The sequence below is a fragment of the Octodon degus genome, unplaced genomic scaffold, assembly GCF_000260255.1.
Source record: "Octodon degus isolate 3935 unplaced genomic scaffold, OctDeg1.0 scaffold00045, whole genome shotgun sequence".
NCBI classification, from domain to species: Eukaryota; Metazoa; Chordata; class Mammalia; order Rodentia; family Octodontidae; genus Octodon; species Octodon degus.
This window is the reverse complement of record NW_004524621.1, coordinates 13,041,779-13,062,198: the sequence shown is the minus strand read 5'-3', so window position 1 is coordinate 13,062,198 and position 20,420 is coordinate 13,041,779. Positions and strand designations below refer to the sequence as shown.

At 44.5% G+C, this 20,420-nt stretch overlaps 1 protein-coding gene across 3 annotated transcripts in view; it reads left to right on the top strand.

Moving 5' to 3' along the window:
- Nfx1 (nuclear transcription factor, X-box binding 1) overlaps window positions 1-13,754 on the top strand; it is a 77,450-nt gene extending 63,696 nt beyond the window's left edge. Inside the window, exons 16-24 of one of the 3 annotated variants that reach the window (XM_004631920.3) lie at window positions 588-818; window positions 1,877-1,950; window positions 2,701-2,802; window positions 3,297-3,338; window positions 8,721-8,819; window positions 9,357-9,423; window positions 10,366-10,511; window positions 11,208-11,312; window positions 13,382-13,754. In XM_004631920.3, the coding sequence (XP_004631977.1) occupies window positions 588-818; window positions 1,877-1,950; window positions 2,701-2,802; window positions 3,297-3,338; window positions 8,721-8,819; window positions 9,357-9,423; window positions 10,366-10,511; window positions 11,208-11,312; window positions 13,382-13,454 (939 nt within the window). In that variant the 3' untranslated portion in view covers window positions 13,455-13,754. The remainder of the gene's footprint in view (window positions 1-587; window positions 819-1,876; window positions 1,951-2,700; window positions 2,803-3,296; window positions 3,339-8,720; window positions 8,820-9,356; window positions 9,424-10,365; window positions 10,512-11,207; window positions 11,313-13,381) is intronic. The other 2 variants (XM_004631919.2, XR_002821258.1) reach the window with 2 other exon arrangements.
- Window positions 13,755-20,420: the final 6,666 nt, after the last annotated feature.

Below are 20,420 nucleotides of genomic sequence, written 5' to 3'. Positions count from 1 at the left end.
CCCCGGTTCCACCAAAAAAAAAAAAAAAAAAAAAATGAGTTGGGAGTTCCTGTTGCCTCTGAATTTTTTAAATGAGCAGGGCTACTTGAAGTTACGAGACCATGAGTTGGGAAAGGCGAGGAGAGTTGAAGTTTTAAACATGTAGAACAGCCCTGCTAGCAGTCTCTGAACTCAGAACCAATAGGACCTCTACCCTAACACATGTAAAGGTTTTCTGTCAAGTCAGTGCTTTAGCACCCTGGAAAGAAGGGAGAAGGTCACCTATCTTCCCAGTTGATTGTAGCACTTTTTAAGTACTCTTAGTTACTTGGTGTCCTTCACTTACGGCTACCTTGGAGCGTTTTCCCAGGTCACACTGGGCTGCTAGTCTTTGGATCATAGCAAGCATGATTATTAAATAAGGTTCAGATTTTTATTGTGAAACTAACCTTGTCAACTTTAAAAATCAAGCTAATTATTTTCAGATAAAAAGAACTTTTAAAAATTTTTCTATTAAGTTGTAAGTTTTAAAGTGTCCTAAGGGAAAAGTAAGACTGACTCCAGATCCCACACAGAAATGAGAATTTGGCTACTTCTGTCTCTCGTAGTTACGAAGCAACATCCCCTGTCACCTGGTTGATATCTCTTGCGGATTACCCTGCAGTGCCATGCTACCATGTGGAATGCACAAGTGTCAGAGACTCTGCCACAAAGGAGAATGCCTTGTGGATGAGCCCTGCAAGCAGCCCTGCACCGCCCCCAGAGCTGACTGTGGCCACCCATGTATGGCACCTTGCCACCCCAGTTCACCCTGCCCAGTGACTGCTTGCAAAGCCAAGGTGGGTATTCTAGACTCCTGCTAGAGCATCGATCATGCTGGAACTGCTAGTGAATCCAGGACTGACTGCAGCAGAGCCTGGGCAAGTATCTTATTACTTGAGAGAAACTGCAGTTTTAAGTTAGCAAGAGAAAGGTAATATAAATCAGTGCTTTTATTTCAGCAGCACCTATTGCTGCATGACCAATTTATCTCTCTTTGAGCACATTCTCAAGAAACTCTTGATTGTCTACTCCATTACTCAGCATGTGTGTATGTGTGTGTGTGTATGTAATCTGTTTGGGGCAGGATATTGTGTGAGATTCTGAGGCAGGACTGGTGAACAAGTGAAACATAGTCTCTTATAATTTGTTGGAATTCACAAAATACTTTCTCAAAATGATAATTTTGACTGTGGCAACACAGAAGTGTAGTTCTGTCCTTCTAGAAGATGCCATAAGAACATGTAAATGGTCTGGGGAATCTGCCAAGGGCACTCAGAGGAGGTGAAGTAGGGAGATCCTGTGAGTTTGCCTAGGCCTCATTTGGTTGGACTGAGCAAGTGTCTGCTTCTGATTCAGTGGTATAAATTTCATCGTACATTCTCTTTCAGCCCAAATTAACAACAGTAGTAGTTTCTAGAAAAGGGCATTCTGAACTGTACATGTTCTTCCTAGTTGCACATTACCTAATGTTGTGAATTTGTGTGTGTGGCTAGCTTTTTTCTTTTTTTTTTTTTTCCTCACTATGTAGATCGGACTCCTAGTGATCCACCTGTGTTCAGCCTCCCAAGAGGCTGCCAATGCCCAGTCTCTTGTTTAGTCTTTAAGAGTGGCGCTCTCTGGCTCTTTTCTGCCCTGCCCTAATTTGATTGGAGAAAGGCTTGATGTGTTTCATCTTGTTTTGTTTGAGACCGGGTCTTGCTTCAAACTTGAGGTGATCTGCCTGCTTCAGCCCCTGGAGTGCTGGAATTACAGGCATGAGCCACCAGACCTTGCAGAGGAAAGTTTTTTAAATTGAAACTTGCTCACTCACATGGTTCTCATTTGTTCAAAGTGTTCTGTGTTAATCTTGTCTCAGGTAGAACTACAGTGTGAATGTGGGCGAAGAAAAGAAATGGTGATTTGCACTGAAGCATCCAGTACTTATCAGAGGTTAGTGCTGCAGAAATGGTTGGATCTAGGTGAAGGGGACTCACATTTATTGGAAAGTTCTTGCATCTTTTCTCAATGTTGAAAGGTTTTTTACTTTATGTTTTTAAATCTATATTCTCTGATTCAAAGAAAAAGTGTTGTCTTATGTTCCTTTTCTTCTGACTCATAATTTGAAAGGGAACTTTTTCATTTTTTCTTGGCATCTCTGTCGTTTCTCCCCTTTTGGTCTTATTATACCATGAGATGAAAAGGAAAAATATCCTGATGTGAAACGAGTTGCTTTGATATCCTACCACTTCTAGAGGCTTGGCGAAGGCCAAGTTCTGTGCCACCACCCCAGAATGGGGTTTCTCATTGTTCTGGGAGGCATCTGTGCAACTGTTTAGTGTCTTAGAGCCCATGTGGTCCTACAGGATCCGAGCACTCAGCAGTGAGGTGTGAGGGAGTGACTGCCTACGTATCTCTGAGCAGGTTTGAAGTGTACGTGAGCACACAGACCTCATATTGCCTGTGTTGAAGACCTCCTGAGTGCTGGGCATTGGTGTGTGTGCCAGAGGGGCTAAGGAGGAGTTGGGTTACCTCATGATTTCCTCCATAGCTGCTTAGAATCTAAGTATTTGTAGCCATGTGATAGGCACCCAAGACCACACCAACTGTCTTGTAATGGCTTGGTTTTAAAAATGGTCTTCTGTATCCTTAATGTGGAGAGGTTCTTTTGAAATGGCAACACTTCTCTTTTCTGTATTTCAGAATAGCAGCTATTTCTATGGCCTCTAAAATAACAGACATGCAGCTTGGCGATTCAGTGGAGATCAGCAAGTTAATTACCAAAAAAGAAGTTCAGCAAGCCAGGTGATTTTTAAAATATTTACAGATGCCTTGTTTCTTCTAGTTCCTAGAAGGCAGGGTTCATTCATTTGTCTCAGTCCCCCACAGTACAGCCTGACACAGTAGATACTCAGCAGTCTTCAACATTGAGACCATACCCACCCCAGCCCAGCAAATCCTGCTCAGGATGTAACTAAGAGCAAAAGAGGTTTTCCAAGCCTTATTTGAGACAGGTGATAGGGATAAGAGAAACCTAGATGTGCGCAATCCAGCCCACAGAAGAACAGAAAGCCATAGTAGTACCTGTATCTAGAGGGGCGGGGGCTGTCCCTTGTACCTGACAGCAGTGTGTACTAATAAAACCCAAAAATAGGTTGGCCTAATAAGCTGCTTCCTGCCTTGGAGGGTAGTCCTTTCGCAGGAGTCAGCTGTGTTTTCAGATTGCCCACCTAAGGCTGTCTTGCTAGATAAGAGCCGTTCAGCCTGTTCCCTGACTATTTTTTTATTTGCTTGTCAAGGTTGGAGTGTGATGAAGAGTGTTCAGCGTTGGAAAGGAAAAGGTAAGTGGTTTCAACTGCTTGTTATCTGCTTGTCCTTGAGCCCTGTGTTATTAGTGAGAGGGGGCACCCCTATCTACTCTCAGCACCTGCTCTGAGGCTTATTGCTATCGAGCAACAAGAGAAATGTGATCAGCAAGCCCTGAATTGTGTAAGGATAAATCACTCAGGTCATTTCTGCATATTTCAGAAACATGAGTTGTGTGGTTTTGGGTGTGAGGTAGACATGCCACAACATACTTCTTTACTCACTGGCCAGCTTCCTGATACCAGTAAATAAGAGGCTTTAAAAAATGTTTAATTTTTTTTCTAATTGAAGTATAACGTAAGCGTATGGGTCAGGAAATCATCAAATGGCTACAGTGTTGTAACCAGCACCCAATTCAAGAAATAGAAAATTATCAGAACCCTGTCTTGTATTCCGAGAATGCTACCTCTTCTGCCTTCTGCCTTTGGACACTTTATATTAGTTTTGTCTCTTTATGAATGCTTACGTATTAGATGGTAAAGTCATATATGGTAAAGTCATATACTTTGTGTTACTTTTGTCTGATTTATTGTATTTATGACACTCATTCTTGTTGTATTGGCAGTACTTTATTTTATTTTTTGATGATATTGTATTAATGTATTAATGTATCATAATTTAGCCATTCTGCCATTTATGGATATGTGTATTGTTAGCGGTATTGAGCTGTACAAACAATACTGTTAAGAATTTCTTTTTTCTTCAGTACTGGGGACTGAACTCATATTTGCTAGGCAAACATTCTATCCCTAAACTACATCCCCACCCTCTAAGAACATTTGTGTTCTTTATTATATATACATATTCATATGTATGTATATAATTTTAGGACTAGAGTTGCTGATTAATAAGATATGCTTATGTTCAACTTTATTTTTTATTTTTATTCATTTATTTGTTTATTTATGGCAGAACCAGGGATTGAACTCAGGCCCTTGTGCTTGCCAGGCAAGCGCTTATTCTACTGAGCCATCTCCCCGGCCCCATTTATTTATTTTTTGATACAGGGTCTTGCTACACAGTTCAGAATTGCAGTGATCCTCCTGTCTCAGCTTTCCTAGTGCTGGGAGCCACCACTTCTGGGACCAGCATGGCATGTATTACCAGAGATCAAAATCAGATCCTTACACTTGCCAGGCCATTATATTCAACTTTGGTAGATTCTGCCAGTCCAAATTGGTTGTTTGAAATTACATTTCTTGCCCCATTTGGTACAACATGCCTATAATCCTAGCACTTTTGAAGCCTGAGGCAGGAGGATCACAAGTTCAAACCTAGCCTGAGCAACTTAATGACTTAGCAAGAACTTATCTCAAAAAAAAGGTAAGTCCCAGTACTCAGGAGGCTGAGGCAGAAGGATAACCATGAGTTCAAGACCACCCTGGGGGGGCCTGGCCGTAGCTCAGTCCTTTAAGTGGCTGCTTCCACAAAGCTGTCAGCCTCAGGTTGCTGGAGTTCGAACCTCACAACTCTCCCGCTGGCCAAAAGCGCCCTGAAGGCATTCGAGGAACAAAAAAAAAAAAAAAAAAGGGCTGGTGAGATGGCTCAGTGGTCTAAGGCACCTACTTAGAACAAGCTTAGCAAAACACAGAGACCGCGGTTCAATCCCCCAGCACCACATGCCAGCCAGCCGCGCCCCCTGGTGGGCTGAGCTGGCCACACACACACACACACACACACACACACACACACACAGAATAAATAAATAAATAAATAAATAAATACCACCCTGGGCTACATAGTGAGTTCATGCCAACCTGAACTACAAAGCAAAATCCTGTCTGAAAAATAGAGGGGTGGGGGGAAGGAGGGAGAGAGAGAGAATAAGTCAGGGCTGGGGATGTAACTCAGTGCAAATTCCCTGGGTTTTAAATTGTAGTGAAGAAATAACAGTAATAATAACAATAACAATAGCTTATGTTCTCATAGGAGCAGGGTGGTAATTCCCATTGCTACTACACCTTTGTGGCAGTACTTGGGACTGTCAGTCTTTTTCATTGTAACCATTCTTAGGATGTATAGAAGGATGCATAGCCTTGTCTTACTTTGAAGTTTGATTTTAGGTAATTATGACAGGGCATTTTATTTGTGTTTAGTGCCAGTGATCAAACCTAGGGCTGTGCACACAAGCTCTGTGCCACTGAGCTACACCTTCAACAACAGTAATTCTTTGAAGTGTGAATGTGTGGAAAGTATCGGGCTGCCCAGTCATGTAGCCTGGATTTCCCTTGGCTTGACTCTAGTGACATTTCTCTGGGGAGTGCTGTTTAAACCCACATCCCTTTAAGAACCAGCAATTAGTGTTCCCAGTTCTAAACTCTGTGCTGTTTGAGTCTTAGTTATTAAGAAATACAATAAATATACAAAAAAAAAGAAAATAAATAAATAAACAGAAGACCTCTAAAATGGGAAATCTGCCTTGTGTAGTACTGCCTGGATTTGAACCTTATCTTCATAAACCATGTAACTATGTAGCTTTGAGCAAGTTACATATTCTAAGATTTAATTTTCTTAAAAATTTATGAAAATGCTGACAATATCAACTTCCCAGAGTTGTGAGGATAAATACACTAAAACTAGGGCCAGCGAGATAGCTCAGCAGACTAAGCATCCGCTTTGGCAAGCACAGGGATCAGGGTTTAATACCTGGTGCAGCATGCTACACCAGCCCCGTCTCTGGGGTGCACTGAGCTAGTCACCAAGTCCGGGCATGGTGGCACATGCCTGTAATCTCAGCGCTGGGGAGGCTGAAAACAGGAGGATCACTGCGAGTCTGAGCTGCATGGTGAGACCCTGTACCAAATACATAAATGAAGAAAAAAAAAAATTAAATCTAAAGGTATTTACAGATAGGCCCTTAACTCAAGCCTGACATATGGTAAATATCCAGTAAATGCTGGTTATTGACTAGAACTGACAATTCCCCCCACCAACCCAGTGGAACCAGGGACTGAACTCAAACCCTTGAGCTTGCCAGGGAAGCACTTATTCCACTGAGCCATCTTCCCAGCCCCTTGAACTGGCAATTTTTGAAAGGCTTTTGATTTTCTCCTCACTGTTTATGATGTAATGATCTTCACTATATAAAAATTATTTCTAAATACATTGACTCAACAGGAGAAAACAATAAAAGTTTGAAAAAGAAAACTCCATCTTAAGTTACATATATGTATATTTTCATTGCAGAAGCAAAAACTAATAGGCTAAATTCAGCATATGTATTTTTCATTGATATTTAAAGTGGAATTGGGGGCCGGGGAGATGGCTCAGTAGAATAAGCGCAAGGGCCTGAGTTCAATCCCTGGTTCCGCCATAAGAAAGAGAGAAAGGAAGGAAGGAAGGAAGGAAGGAAGGAAGGAAGGAAGGAAGGAAGGAAGGAAGGAAGGAGGAATTGGTGGGGTTGGGGAGATAGCTCAGTGGAACAAGTGCTTGCCTGGCAAGCACAAGGTCCTGAGTGTGATCCCTGGTACCACAAAAAGTAAAAAATAAAATAAAATTGAATTGGTGACCAGCTAATAAAAAACATCAAGAGATCTCCCTCTAAGAATTTTATTGAAAATTCTAAAAACTTGAAAATTTAAAAATCAAAGCCAGGCAGCATGACACATGTCCTTAATGCCAACTACAGAGGAGGCTGAAGCAAGGGAATCACTTGAGCTCACAAGTTTAAGACCAGCCTGGATAACATAGCAGGACTCTATCTCCAAAATGAAATAAAATAACAAAAATGTGCTCACCGGGGAGATAGCTCAGTGTTATAACCACCTGCCTCCCAAGCACAGGGTCCTGACTTTGATCCCTGGTAAAAAATAAATAAAAATAAAATAGCAGTGCTTGTTTGTCACAAAGATCTTCCCTTTTTTTTCTTTCTTTCTTTCTTTCTTTCTTTCTTTCTTTCTTTCTTTTTTTTTTTTTTAAATGTATTTGGTACAGAGTCTTACTACACAGCTTGGACTTGTAGTGATCCTCCTGTGCTGGGATTACAGGCATGGGCCACCATGCTCAGGGTCCCCAGGGGCAGGCCAGCAAGGCATGTGGTGCTGGGGATCAAACCCCTAAGCAGGTGCTTAGTCCATTGAGCTATCTCACCAGCCCTCCCTTGTTTTCTAAATTTGTACTTTTTGAGTTTGGGGATATAGCTCAGCAGCATAAGTGCCTGCCTGCTAAGCAGAAGGTCCCAAGTTGGATCTCTAGTACCAAAAATAAATAAATGTGTACTGTTTTATCAATTTTTGTTTCTGGTATTAGGTGTCATACCCAGGGTCTTGTCCACTAGTGTATAAACTATACCACTGAGTTATAATATACATTCCTAGACTATATACCTTATTCCTTTTTTTTTTTTTTGGAGACAGGGTCTCATTATGTAGTGCAGGCTGGCCTTGAACTCACTGTGTAACACAAGCTGACCCTAAACTCATAGTGGTCCTCCTGCCTCAGCATGCTGGAGTTACAGGCATGCTCCACCACACCTAGCCTGTTCCTTATTCTTAAATTAAGCCTCAGAGAAGGTCATCCCCCTGTTAACCAATCCCAGTGATCTCTCACATCCCTGAATAACCCAATTCTCCAGAATTCATCTTGCTCTGATCTGTATAAATCTATTTTGCTTTTCATCTTTGAAAACTCTACCTCATTTTCTTCTGACATGTTATTACCCTTTCCCTAGTAAAGTGGTTTGCTGATGAGATAATTAGAGTATAAGGAATTACAACCCAGTAGTCTATGTATGTTACTGCAGTACTTCCTGCCTCATCCGCAATTTGGTTTCCATCATTTCTGTTGCCTTCACTCAATTATGGTTTGAAAATATTAAAAGGAAGTTCCACAAATTCACAAATCTTAAATTGTACATTGTTCTGAGCAGCATGATAAAATCACTCCATCCCTCACAGGACATGATTCATTCCTTTGTCCATGCTAAACATACTAGTCACCTGTTGTCACTTAGTATCAAATCCGCTGTTGCAGGATCAGAGCCTGTGCTTGAGCAACCCTTAGCTTACTTAATAATGACCCTATTGTGCAAGAAGAGTGATGCTGACAATTTGGATGTGCCAGAGAGAAACATTACAGAACTTTCTATTAAGTAAAAGGTTAAAAGTTCTCAATAAGAAAAAGCATATACTGAGTTTGCTAAGATCTATGCTAAGTTATTACTGTTAACTTTTATTGTACCTAATGCATGTTGAACTTTATCATAAGTATGTATTGAAAAAGCTCTCCACGGTTTCAGGCATCCATGGGGTTGGGGGGGTCTTAGGATATGCCTCCTGAAGATAAGGGAGGACCTCTGTGTAAGAGAAATTCCCTCCCCCTCCTTCCCTTACCTGTGCATACTTCTGTCTTACTTTCAGGAGGTTGGCAGAGGCATTTGATATCAGTGATGATTCTGATCCTTTCAATATCCGTTCATCTGGGTCAAAATTCAGTGACAGTTTGAAAGATGATGCCAGGTATGTAACTTACCTACTTTCTTAGTTATGGCTTATGAGAGAGGCTAGTATTTCAAGATGTAGTAACCAATATGTACTCCTTCTGGGATTAAGCCAAGTTAAATCAATTTATCTATTGTATAAGATTATGTGATTGTTTAGGGATCTTTCCTTAGTTTTCTCAGAATCCCCCTAAAGGAACCGACCTTTGAGTGGAGGAGGTAGCCCCGGTGGTTGAGCTCCGGCTTGCCAAGAACTGGACTTGAAGGGTCTCTGGGCCACATTACATCTCTAAACTAAGTCCTGTGGCCTGCTTAACAGCTCTTATTTGCCTCCTGTTTCCTGACCTTCTGATCATTGTTTTTCCTTTCATCTTTTCTTATATCAGGTTTTTTTGGGTTTTGTTTGTTTGTTTTTTGCTTTTATGATGTTTGGTTATCTGACTATTCCTGACCTCCGCAGTTTTTTTGCCTCTGCACTTTACAAGCAGACATAGGTAGGTAGGGCTTCCTAGATGTGGGGGAAGTAGATGAATTAACTAATGGTTTCTCGTTTCAGGAAGGACTTAAAGTTTGTCAGTGACATTGAGAAGGAAATGGAAACCCTTGTGGAGGCTGTGAATAAGGTTGAAGTGAACATTCCTCTAAGGCCACTTTTATAAAAACCAGATCCAAAAACACTTTCAGCCTAGAGTAGTTGTATAAAGCAGTCACAACTTCTTTAAAGCTCTTTCCTAGAAGCTCAACCATTATAGCATTCATGGAAACCTGTCCTGCTTCAGTCATTGCAGAGAAGACATCTGCAAACAAATTAAATGTAAATAAAAATCCTAGCTCAGTGCCTAAAAACAACTCTAGACAAGAAGCATTCACTAGTGATAGATGAATGACTGAGTGGATTGCTCACAAGACCTACAAAGATCTCCAAAGAACTGCATATGATAGAAGAACACTCCTGCTTTATTACCCAGACTTTAGGGAAAAATAAAAATTGTATATCTAGAGCTGAAGTGAACCAGAGAATAAACTTCTCAAGAGAGTAAGGTTCCCTAGCCAATGATGGTGGTCTACCTTCCACTGCGTACCTCTTCTCTGCCCATTCCCTTCCCTTCTCTATCACTACCTATGAAGGAGGAAGTGGAATGCATGGTTCCTCTCACAGCGAGGAAGCCAGAACAAATGTATTTCTCAATCTGTGTGTCTGTGTCTGCACACTTAACATTTTCAATATAGACCAAACTTTTGTCAAAGTGTGATTTTTCTTGCGTTGTAAGACTTCAGTTTATTTAGTCCTTTCTTGAGATGGTCACTCCCCAGTTACAGGGCCCCTCAGGTGGAACCATTACTGTCTGCCAGAGTCTCAGTTCTTACTCTTTGTCCCTAATCCTGCCCATCTCATAGCAGCCCCCATCTTCCCAAAGCCCTCCAGACTTTTGTGACAGTTAGTGACATTCTGTACACTATGAAGCTATGAAATTCACTCACCTCTAGTTGGCCAAGCTATTCTTGTGGTGGGAAGGACAGTTGTAAGTTTTCTGTGTCTGCAGTTACCATTTCCTTCAATACAGGGAAAGAACAGTAAGAAAAGCCACAGCTTCCCTCCCATGAACAGAGACCACCGCCGAATCATCCATGACCTGGCCCAAGTTTACGGCCTGGAAAGTGTGAGCTATGACAGTGAACCAAAGCGCAACGTCGTGGTCACTGCAGTGAGGTGGGTTGATCTTGCTAAGAGGAGTCTTAGAAGGATCTATCTGTTTGCTTTCCTTACTTTTCTCCTGGCAGAGTAGAAGGGCAGTTGGCCTCTCTTGGATAGCCATTTCATGATGATTGAGAGAGCTGGCCAGAGTGAAGCTCATCCCTCATTACATAGGGCAAATTCACACAGAGGGTACAGGCTTCCCATCTGCCCTGACCCATGGCAAGGGCTGGAGACAGCGTTTAACAGATAGAAGGATCCAACCTGGAGCCAGAGCAGGATGCCTGCTCATCCCACCCCACCCCATTCTCCTCTGTCTTCTCTGATGTCCCTGACTTTGTCCTCCTGGCCCAATGGAAACAGAAAGAACACTAATAGTCCCTGTGAACACTATGTTCCCATCAGAAGAAACTGAGGCAGTAATATGAGCCCAAAGCGGACAGGGAGTACCTAGACTCAACTTCAGAATCAGAGGGATTGAGAACAGCTTCCCAGTGAAGTAAAGTGCCCTGGGACATGGAGGGACATGGGCAACAGGCCAGCAGAGTAGGAGGAAGAGGGGCTTGAACTCAGATGGCCATGCCTGAGAGGAGACAGGTGGCATCAGAGTGCTTAGCACCACAGTGCCAAAGTCACCACTGAGTTTCTGGCCATCTGCCTGTGTACAAACAGTTTTCACCTTTCAGTACTTTGTGTTCTCGCTCCTACCAGAGGGAAGTCCATTTGTCCTCCCACAACGCTGACAGCTGTGCTTGAAAGGGAAATGCAGACTCGGCCTCCACCACCAATTCCTCACCACCGACAGCAGACAGACAAGTAAGGTTCTTCAATTGCTTTCCAAAGAGTCTGATTAGAAGGGCTGGAGAGATGGCTCAGTGGAATAAGCACTTCCCTGACAAGTGCAAGGGCCCGAGTTCAATCCCCGGTTCCACCAAAAAAAGAACAAAGGGTCTGATTAGAGAAGCTCGCAGGGGCTGAACTGTCCTGGGCTGTATCAGTCACTGGTGGCATATTTGGGGTTGGCCTTAAGTACTGTGTTCAACTAGGTGAGGTTTGGTTGGAGTACCAGATACATTTATTCAAGCCAGGGGATCCGTAAGTTTGATGTTTATAATGCTGATCCCACGCCAGGACCAGATGTTTTCTCACCATCACCCCCCCGCCTTCCTTATCAGGAGAGGAGCCAGCTGCTGTACTGTGACAAAGGCAGTGTGACTAAAAGTTCCTCTGGAAACCAAAGGGCTTCCTGTACATTTCTCACTTTCCACACAGAAGTCCTAGTGATACAGGGGAAATGCTAGATTTCAAATACACTGAGTTCATGGTCCCCCAAAGCAGAAGAGTGAATTCTAAGAAACAATGGAAGTGGGCTGGAGAGATAGCTCAGTGGTCTAAGTGCCTGCCTGGCGAGCACAACGACCCAGGTTTGATCCCCAGTACCATATGCTGTGCTGCCCCGGAATGCACTGTGCCAGCCACCACTCGAGTCTGAGTTGTGTAGCTAGACTCTCTAACAAACAAACAAATACGTGATTTTTAAAAAATAAACAATGGAAGTTAAGAGTAGGAAAATTTACTGAAGGATGGTAATGGGGCAATAGGAATAACTTCTGAGAGACAGAAGGGGTCCCAAATGGGTTGCTAACAAGCCCACCTCTCAAAAGAAGCTTTATAGGGGCTGGAGAGATGGCTCAGTGGTCTAAAGCACCTACTTGGAACAAGCTTGGCAAAGCACAGGGACCGCGGTTCGATCCTCCAGCACCACATGCCAGCCAGCCACGCCCCCTGGTGGGCTGAGCTGGCCACACACACACACACACACACACACACACACACACACACACACACAATAAATAAATGTTAAAAATAAAATAAGCTTTATAGAGCAAAATCATGAGGTGGGTACAGCATGGGTCAAAATTATGATCAGCCAATAAGACTGCAAGCTTAGGTAATATTGATCCAGTGGTAGCAAGGGTACATGAGTGACATTAAAATTGGTCAGTAATCTGTAGTTTTCACCTTTAATCTTAGCAGCCTTAATCTTTGTCCTAGTTTTAGTAGGTATGAGACGATGACCCACCACTAATGGCATGGGAAATCTCAAAAGGGCAATACCACAAATCCCAAGCAACCTTTCATCCTTTAGGGAAGAATGTAAAAGTAGCCACTGTGACTTTAATCTTCAGATGCACCTCAAGCCACAGTCCTGATGGATTCTCATCTTTTTCACTGACTTCCTCGAGAGCCCACTCTGTTTGACTGCCTAGTATATTTCTACCTAACTTAGCTCTCTGTAAGGCTGGCAGTACCTCCTCAGTGTTTCCTACACAAGACCTCTCTGGAAGGGTGATTAGGGCAGTGTACAAGGTCACCATGACAACAGCATTGGCTGAGAGCACTGAATGTCCAGCATCATGGGACCAGCTCCTGTGTACCCCCAGAAGCAGTCAGCTCAGTCTGCATATCCACACAGGCTGTGGTTCTGGAAATGTGAGGAGGGTGCCACTGCTGTACAATTCGCATAGACATAACCTCCTGGAATCACTAGCTTGCTGTACCCTGCTGTCTCTCTCTCAACCTTTGTTTTTTTTTTTTTTTTTTTTTTTTTTGTTTTTTTTTTTTTTTTTTGAGACAGGATCTCACTATGTAGGTCAGACTGGCCTTGAACTCACTATGTAGCCCATACTGGCCTTGAACTCAGGTGATCCTCCTGCCTCAGCCTCCCAAATGCTGGCATTATAGACCTGTTCTACTTTGCTCAGCTTGCCCCACTGTTACCAAAGCTTCACAAATGTTTAATCACCAGTTCATAAACTTTCTGAAAATCTATGTCCATTTTCTCCAAAGAAGAAAACATTGATCATTCTTTCTTTGCTTTTCAGGAATCCTGGGAGCAGTAATTTACAGAAGATAACTAAGGAGCCAATAATTGACTACTTTGATGTCCAGGACTGAGATCAAGATGCACTTAGATAAAAGAATGGTTAGGTGTAGTGGAGAATTATTTGCCAGCAGATAAATCATGCTTTTTCCTCACTGCCTAGCAGAATCATAGCCTCACATGCTGTCTTGTACTGATACATCCAAAGCATGAGTGTGTCAGAAATCCCCTTGTGTATTCCTGTCTGTACAAAGTGTTCCACTGTGGCCCTATCTCCAATTATATGGTCACAAAGTAAAGGCTTCTCATACTATCATTGTGATTGCTTTGACAATTGGGGAAATATCGGACTTTATTTAGAAAACCAGAATTTTAGCCCAAAACTGACTGTGGCACTTATAGTCTCTACTGACTGACACAGGCACATTTCTCAATCTGAAATAACCCTAAATTGATACACGATAGATGGAATCACACACATCATCTTAAATGCAGCCAGCTTGTCTGTCTTTTGCCAAAAGCTCTTAGGTCTGTCTACCTGATAAATTTCTTTGTTTGTTTGTTTGTTTGTTTTTTGTGGTACAAGAGATTGAAAAAAGTATGATGGGGGCCAGGGAGATGGTTCAGTGGAATAAGTGCTTCCCTGGCAAGCACAAGGGCCTGAGTTCAATCCCCGGTTCTGTCACAAAAAAAGAAAAAGAAAAAAGTATAATGAATTTCTTTTCATGCTTCCCAGTGCTGTCAGTGCTAGACATAGGAGAGGGTCAGGTTGCTTTACAGAACTCCATTTCCTCAGGTCTGTGGCACCTGTCTTGACACATCACTGAACCTGGCCAGTGACAATTTAGCCACCACCTCCTATGGTGGTAGAGGATGTAGAGCAAGCTCTCCTGCCAGGTTCATACTCTGGCCTCTGAAATGACCAGCTCCTCTCTAGTTGATAAAGAGTCTTCACATCTTTATCTGTCCTGGGTTGTTTTTTCCTAGGCCCTCAGCAGCCTCTCTGTGTCTTAGAGCTGTGGAGCTCTAGAAGTGTCTAGACATTCAGAGTTTTTCCCTGGTAGCCCACCAGAAGCATTCTTCAGGTTCCTTCAAGCCAAGTCCACCTACAGTTCTGTTATGTTTATTTTTTTTAATATTTATTTATTACATTTATTTATTGTGTGTGTGTGTGTGGCCAGCTCAGCCCACCAGGGGGCGGGGCTGGCTGGCATGTGGTGCTGGAGAATTGAACCGTGGTCCTTGTGCTTTGCCAAGCTTGTTTCAAGTAGGTGCTTTAGACCACTGAGCCATCTCTCCAGCCCCAGTTCTGTTATGTTTATCACTGTTTGTTAGCACCCCACTGACATGGAGGCCAGAATCCCAGCAGCTTCCTTCTACTTCAGAACAAGCCTTGTGCCCCAGAGAAGCATCAGGAGATTTGAGATGTGAAGTCACAAAACCAAGCACTAAGCCTTATAGGAAGAGCTGCTCTTTGGTCCTCATCCAGACAATCTGGTTAGAAAGATGTGAGTGTAGGAGCAGGGCAAGTGGCTGGAGAAAGTAAGAAAGTACCTCTGGGCCACTTAGTGCAGTGTCTGTGGCCCAACAGCACAAAGCCATGAGCATGTGTTCTTTGTGAGGGGTGGGGCTTAAGACAGGTTTCAACCACATCTAGCTCTGCTGCATAATTTCTGCTTGATGGAATGGAAGTTTTATCTACATTATCAGGATAGTGAAAATTAAATAGCAAATGTGGAGTGCCTGATGCATTAGAAGTGTTCACAATTCATGACAATCAAGTTTGGTATGTGGAAAATATATCTGCATCTTCTGTCTGTAGCACTGGCTATGTGGAGGGGTGGAGGGCTGGCTGGGCCTCCCCTGATGAATGTCTGGATGCTTGCCTTGCGGTGGGGCTGCAGAGGTAGGTGTGCTGGGAAAGATTTGTGGGAGTAGAGAGGTGGATGAGTCACACAAGAGAGCCTAGGGGGCTCTGGCAAACCCTAAGCAGAGTGGCCTGGTAGACTTAGCATCTAGAGCAGGAGTCAGCAAGTGTTTTCTATAAGAAGCTAAATATTTTAGACTGAGACTTACAGTTTCTTTTGGAATTAACAAATTCTGACAGTATGGCTATAGGGAGTCACACCTTACTTAAGGGTACCGGAATAAGAATCCCATGTGATTATTGCCTGTTACAAAACACTCTTGACTTTTTTGCCAGCCATTTGAAAACAGAAAAACCATTCTTGGCACACAAGTGTACAAAAACAGCCTTCATTTGGCCATAGACTTTTTTTTTTAGTCCATCCACCCTGTTTTAGAGCAGCCCCTCGGGCAGAAGGGTGAAGGAGGGATTGGAGGCTCGAGCAAAAGGCAAAAGTCCCAACCCAGGGCCTGCAGATGGGATCCAGGAGGAAGAAGGTGAAGGTGGCTGGCAGGAGCTGGCTCTGCAAGGAGGGAAGAAGCTTGGGTCCAGGAAGTAGGAAAGGGTGCCAGGGGTCAGCAGAGAGGCCAGCCTTGCTCAGGTCTCCTCAGCAAGGGGAGAGCTACTTTTCAGGTGTCTAAGATTGTTCCCTAAGCAACTGTATTAGACACAATTTTTACAAGTGTGGATAAGAGAAAGATCCCACCTCCACACTACATGGAACCTACGGGCACCAGAGTTATACATTTGCTCTTGAGAACCAGGTGCAGTTCCAACCCCACACTCAGCAGGAGCTCCTTTATGGCCAGAACTTTCCAGAGTCCAGATTCGTATGTCTGGCATTCCCTCTGGCTTGTCTGGGCTCTGGCCTTGTAGGAGGTACAATATCTGGGCAGACCCAAGTGCTAGGCCACCAGAAGTATCCTTGAGATTCCCTTAAGGCAGGTCCCTTTACAAGTGGTGCTCCTCTCAGCAGGGGCACCTGTCAGACACGCAGTGGGTAGGTGCAGTGCAAGATGAGATGCAAGCAGGCCCTCTGCCCACAGGATCTAGATCTTGTCCTGGCTGGGCCTGAGAACAGAGTGGGTGAGAGGGAATGTCAGGCTTGGAGGTGTCAAGTCTCAGGCTACAGGTCCTATAGTAGAGACATTGCCAGGGCCTCTCCCTGTGATGCTGGTCTTGCTTCACGCTTGAAAGCAAGGAGATGTGGCCTAAGAACCCCCCAGGTGTCTCCTTTTCTAACTTGGGGAAGATACTACCAGGCCAGGCTAGTTCCTGAACCTTCACAGACCTGCCTTCCTCATTGGTCACATATCTACACCCAAGGGAAAGTTCTGTCTCCTGAACCCCAGATTCCTGTACCATCTCCCATAATTTCCCTTGTTTTGTTATTTGTTTTTGAGACATGTCCTTGCTATGTAGTTTAGGCTGGCCTTGAACTTAACTGTAGCCCATACTATCCTCCAATTTGTGCCAATCCTGTCTCTGCCTCCCAAGCACTGGGGTTACAGTCGTGCACCACCACACCTGGTTTCCACCCCCAATCCCCTTTTTAACTTTGTGTTACTGGAGATTGAACCCAGGCACTTTGCTCTGAGCTATATCTTCAGCCTTTTTTTACTTTTATATTTTGAGACAGGGTCTCACCAAGTGTCCAGACTGAGCTCAGACTTGGGATCCTTGTGCTTTAGCCTCCAGAGTGGTGGAATCGTAGGCATGCACCACTGTACCTGGTTCTCATGGCCTTTACAGCTCAAGGATCCTCAGATTCACAGAGCCATTCTGCCCCCTCGGCCTACAAAGGCCGGACCCAGGAGAGAGAAGCTCCCTGGGCTCATGGTCTGTGCCATGAGTACAGACTGGGATTCATATCTATTTCTCTACCTAGGTGCCAGGGCTAAGGCAAAAATGAATGATTCCCTCCTGACTTCCTCAAACCAAGTTCACTTGAGAGTTCTTCCTATGACCCAGGCTGCCCTTGGCCCCAGAAGTGTGGCGACCTGGGCATGAGGAACCCAGCTGCACAGCTAGGATATCTCTTGCTTCAGGTCTTCTGCAATGGCATCAGTCTTCACATCTGTTGGGTAGGGTAATGGAGACCACCCACATGTGTGCCCTGAGCCACCATGAGAGTAGTGGATGGCTGGGGCTGGTGAGATGGCTCAGTGGTCTAAAGCACCTACTTGGAACAAGCTTAGCAAAGCACAGGGACCACGGTTCAATCCCCCAGCACCACATGCCAGCCAGCCCCGCCCCCTGGTGGGCTGAGCTGGCCACACACACACACACACACACACACACACACACACACATAAAATAAAATAAATTAAAAAAAAAAGAGAGAGTAGTGGATGGCCAGTGAGGGACATCAGAGAGGTCAGGGGTCTCACCAGCCTCAGGACATCAGCACAACCAAGCCTCAAGCCTGTGCCCATTCCATCTGGGTAGCTCTTGGGTGTGAGAAACAAAGTATAGTCAAGCTTTCTGCACAAGGGTGTAAACTGGCCATCACCTCCCCTTGTGTTCTGTTCACCCACTCTACAAGGTGTGAGTGAAGAGGTTGGAAATCCTCATCTACACACACTTCCCAACAGTGATAACAGCCATCGAGCATCTAGTATATGCTGAGCATGGTGCTCATCTCTTTTCATTCCTTGGAGAAAAGAGCTAAGTTGTGCTGAGATTAGGCTGGAACTTGTGGTCCTCTTGGCCTCTGGGATCTCTGATTCCTGGCATGTGATCATACCTGGCTGGAAAACAAGATTTCAGAAGTTGGGTCCTTGTCCAAGGTCACTCAGTGAACCACTAGGGATGTGAAGTTCCTACCAAGTCTGTCCCTTCAAGGGCAGAGCAGGGACAGCTGCAGGTCTCTGGGGCAGGGCAGCGCAGTAAGTGAGTTTAACTGAGGGAGAAGCTTCACTGTATCTCCAAACAGGGGCAGGGAATTTAGCTTAGTGGTGCAGCATTTGCCTGGCAAATGTGAGAGCCTAAGTTCAATTCCTGGTATCCCTCAAAAAATAGAGTCCCCAGACTGTATCTCCAAACAGAACACTACAGGATCCTCAGAAGACATTGACTATTTCTGCAATGGCCACTAGGGTGCAGTATGCACCCCCAAGCCGAGCAGGGAGCGTGGTACAGGCCAGAAAGCTCTCTTAGAGCTTTATAGTAGCATTTACAACCAGTATGCTTTTCTAATTGTCACATTTTTTTAAATATATTTTTTAAAATTTTATTTATTTATTTATTTATGTGTGTGTGTGTGTGTGTGTGTGTGTGTGTGGCCAGCTCAGCCCACCAGGGGGCGGGGCTGGCTGGCATGTGGTGCTGGGGATTGAACCGCGGTCCCTGTGCTTAGCTTGTTCTAAGTAGGCGCTTTAGACCACTGAGCCATCTCACCAGCCCTAATTGTCACATTTTAATTTCAAATTTTTTTTTCTCTCTGTCCTGTTGATATATATACAGGGTATGGACACAAGGGGAGAAACACAAAACAGGCAGATATCCAACTGAAAACTTTTTAAAGAAAACACATTTTTAAAAAGACCATTCCAAGAAGAGGTAACAGCCAATTCAAAAACTGCAGCAAGACCACCAGGCTATGGGGAGTAAATGCAGAAAAGGAAATAGAGTCTGGATAGGCCCTGGAAGATTAGGGGAGATGCGTGCGTGACACAGTTTATGTAGCTTATTCAGAAACGTCCTGGCTTGTGAATCGAGGCTACACTGGAGAGATGAGTGGGGAAGAGACTGGGAGAGCATTCTGACCACTGCTGTTCTCTGAGACAGTGGCTTGAACCCGGGTGATGATAGAGATAACAGGTGGCTGGAGTTGACGGGGACGTAGATGTGGCTCAGTGGTTAGAGCCTTTTCCTCATTTGCTGGAGGCTCTGAGTTCAGTTCCCACCAAAGTTTTTAAAAAGTGGCTGGATTCTGGCTACATTTGTAGCTAACACCCTTTAGATTTGCTGACAGCTGGGGTGTAGGATGAGAGAGAGAGAGAGAGAGTGAGGAGTAGGGGATGATTTCAAAGTTTTTGGCCTGAGCAGTTGGAAGACTGAATTTGCCATTTACTGAGATAGGAAAGAGTGTAGGACGAGCAGGCTTGGGGAGAAAATCTGTCCAGTAGGCGGTTGTACACAGGAGTCTGAAGTTTAGAGACAAGACCAGGCTAAAGATCTAATTTGGGGAGCTGTGGCTTGTAATGATATTTAAAGACTAGTGAGATCGTGTCAGGAGGATGGTGAAAGAGAAGAGGTATAAGGCTAGGCCCCCCCTGGGCTCTGCATTTCCCCAGAAACAGAGCTGAGGACATGGCTGAGCATCTGGGGCCTGCCTGGCCTGCCTGCCAAGCAGCTTGAGCCTCTACTCTTGCTGTGCCTTCTAAGTGAAGCACCACCCCATGCCCATGGGGAGCAAGATGCTGGCCTTGTGCATGTAACAGACACCCTAGAACCAGGGTCAGAGTGGAGGGAAGGAAGGACTTCTAGTGGCTCTGGAGGCCCCACCGGGTGAGGTAGTACCTTCCCAGGTCAGAGTCTTTGAAAGGGTTGAGGGGCTAAGCAGGCCCAGGAGAGTTCAGAGCACCTCCTTGCCACCCCATGAGTGGCCTCCCTTAGTCTTGGGTGTCTTCCTTCTGGAGCCAGACAAGTGTACTGGGATGCCAAGATGGGAATAGAAACATTCTTGATGGCCCTGACAGGGTGATTGAAGTAATCTGTGGCAGTCCACATCTGAAGAATCCTAACAGTCAGTGAGGGTTTGATTGGGTCCCTGGAGGAGTCAAAGGCCCAGTCTTAGACTTATGGCTTCATTTGTGTGCCTGTGTGCACTGGCTCTGAGCAGTGTGTCTTCCCCTGAGCCCTGGAGCAGCCTCTGTTCCCCCAGCCTCTACTCTCCCAGGGTGCCCCGAAGGCTCCCAGCATCCTCGCCAGAAGCCCTGCATGTGCCCTTCTGTACCCATCTTGCTCCTGGACACCAAGACAGGAATCATTTTTTAAATTTATATTTTTATAGACTGGGCATGGTGGCGTGCACCTGTAATCCCAGCACTTGGGAGGCTGAAAACAGGATGATCACTACAAGTCCGATCTGTGTAATGAGACCCTGTAGACCCTGTACTAAATACATTTT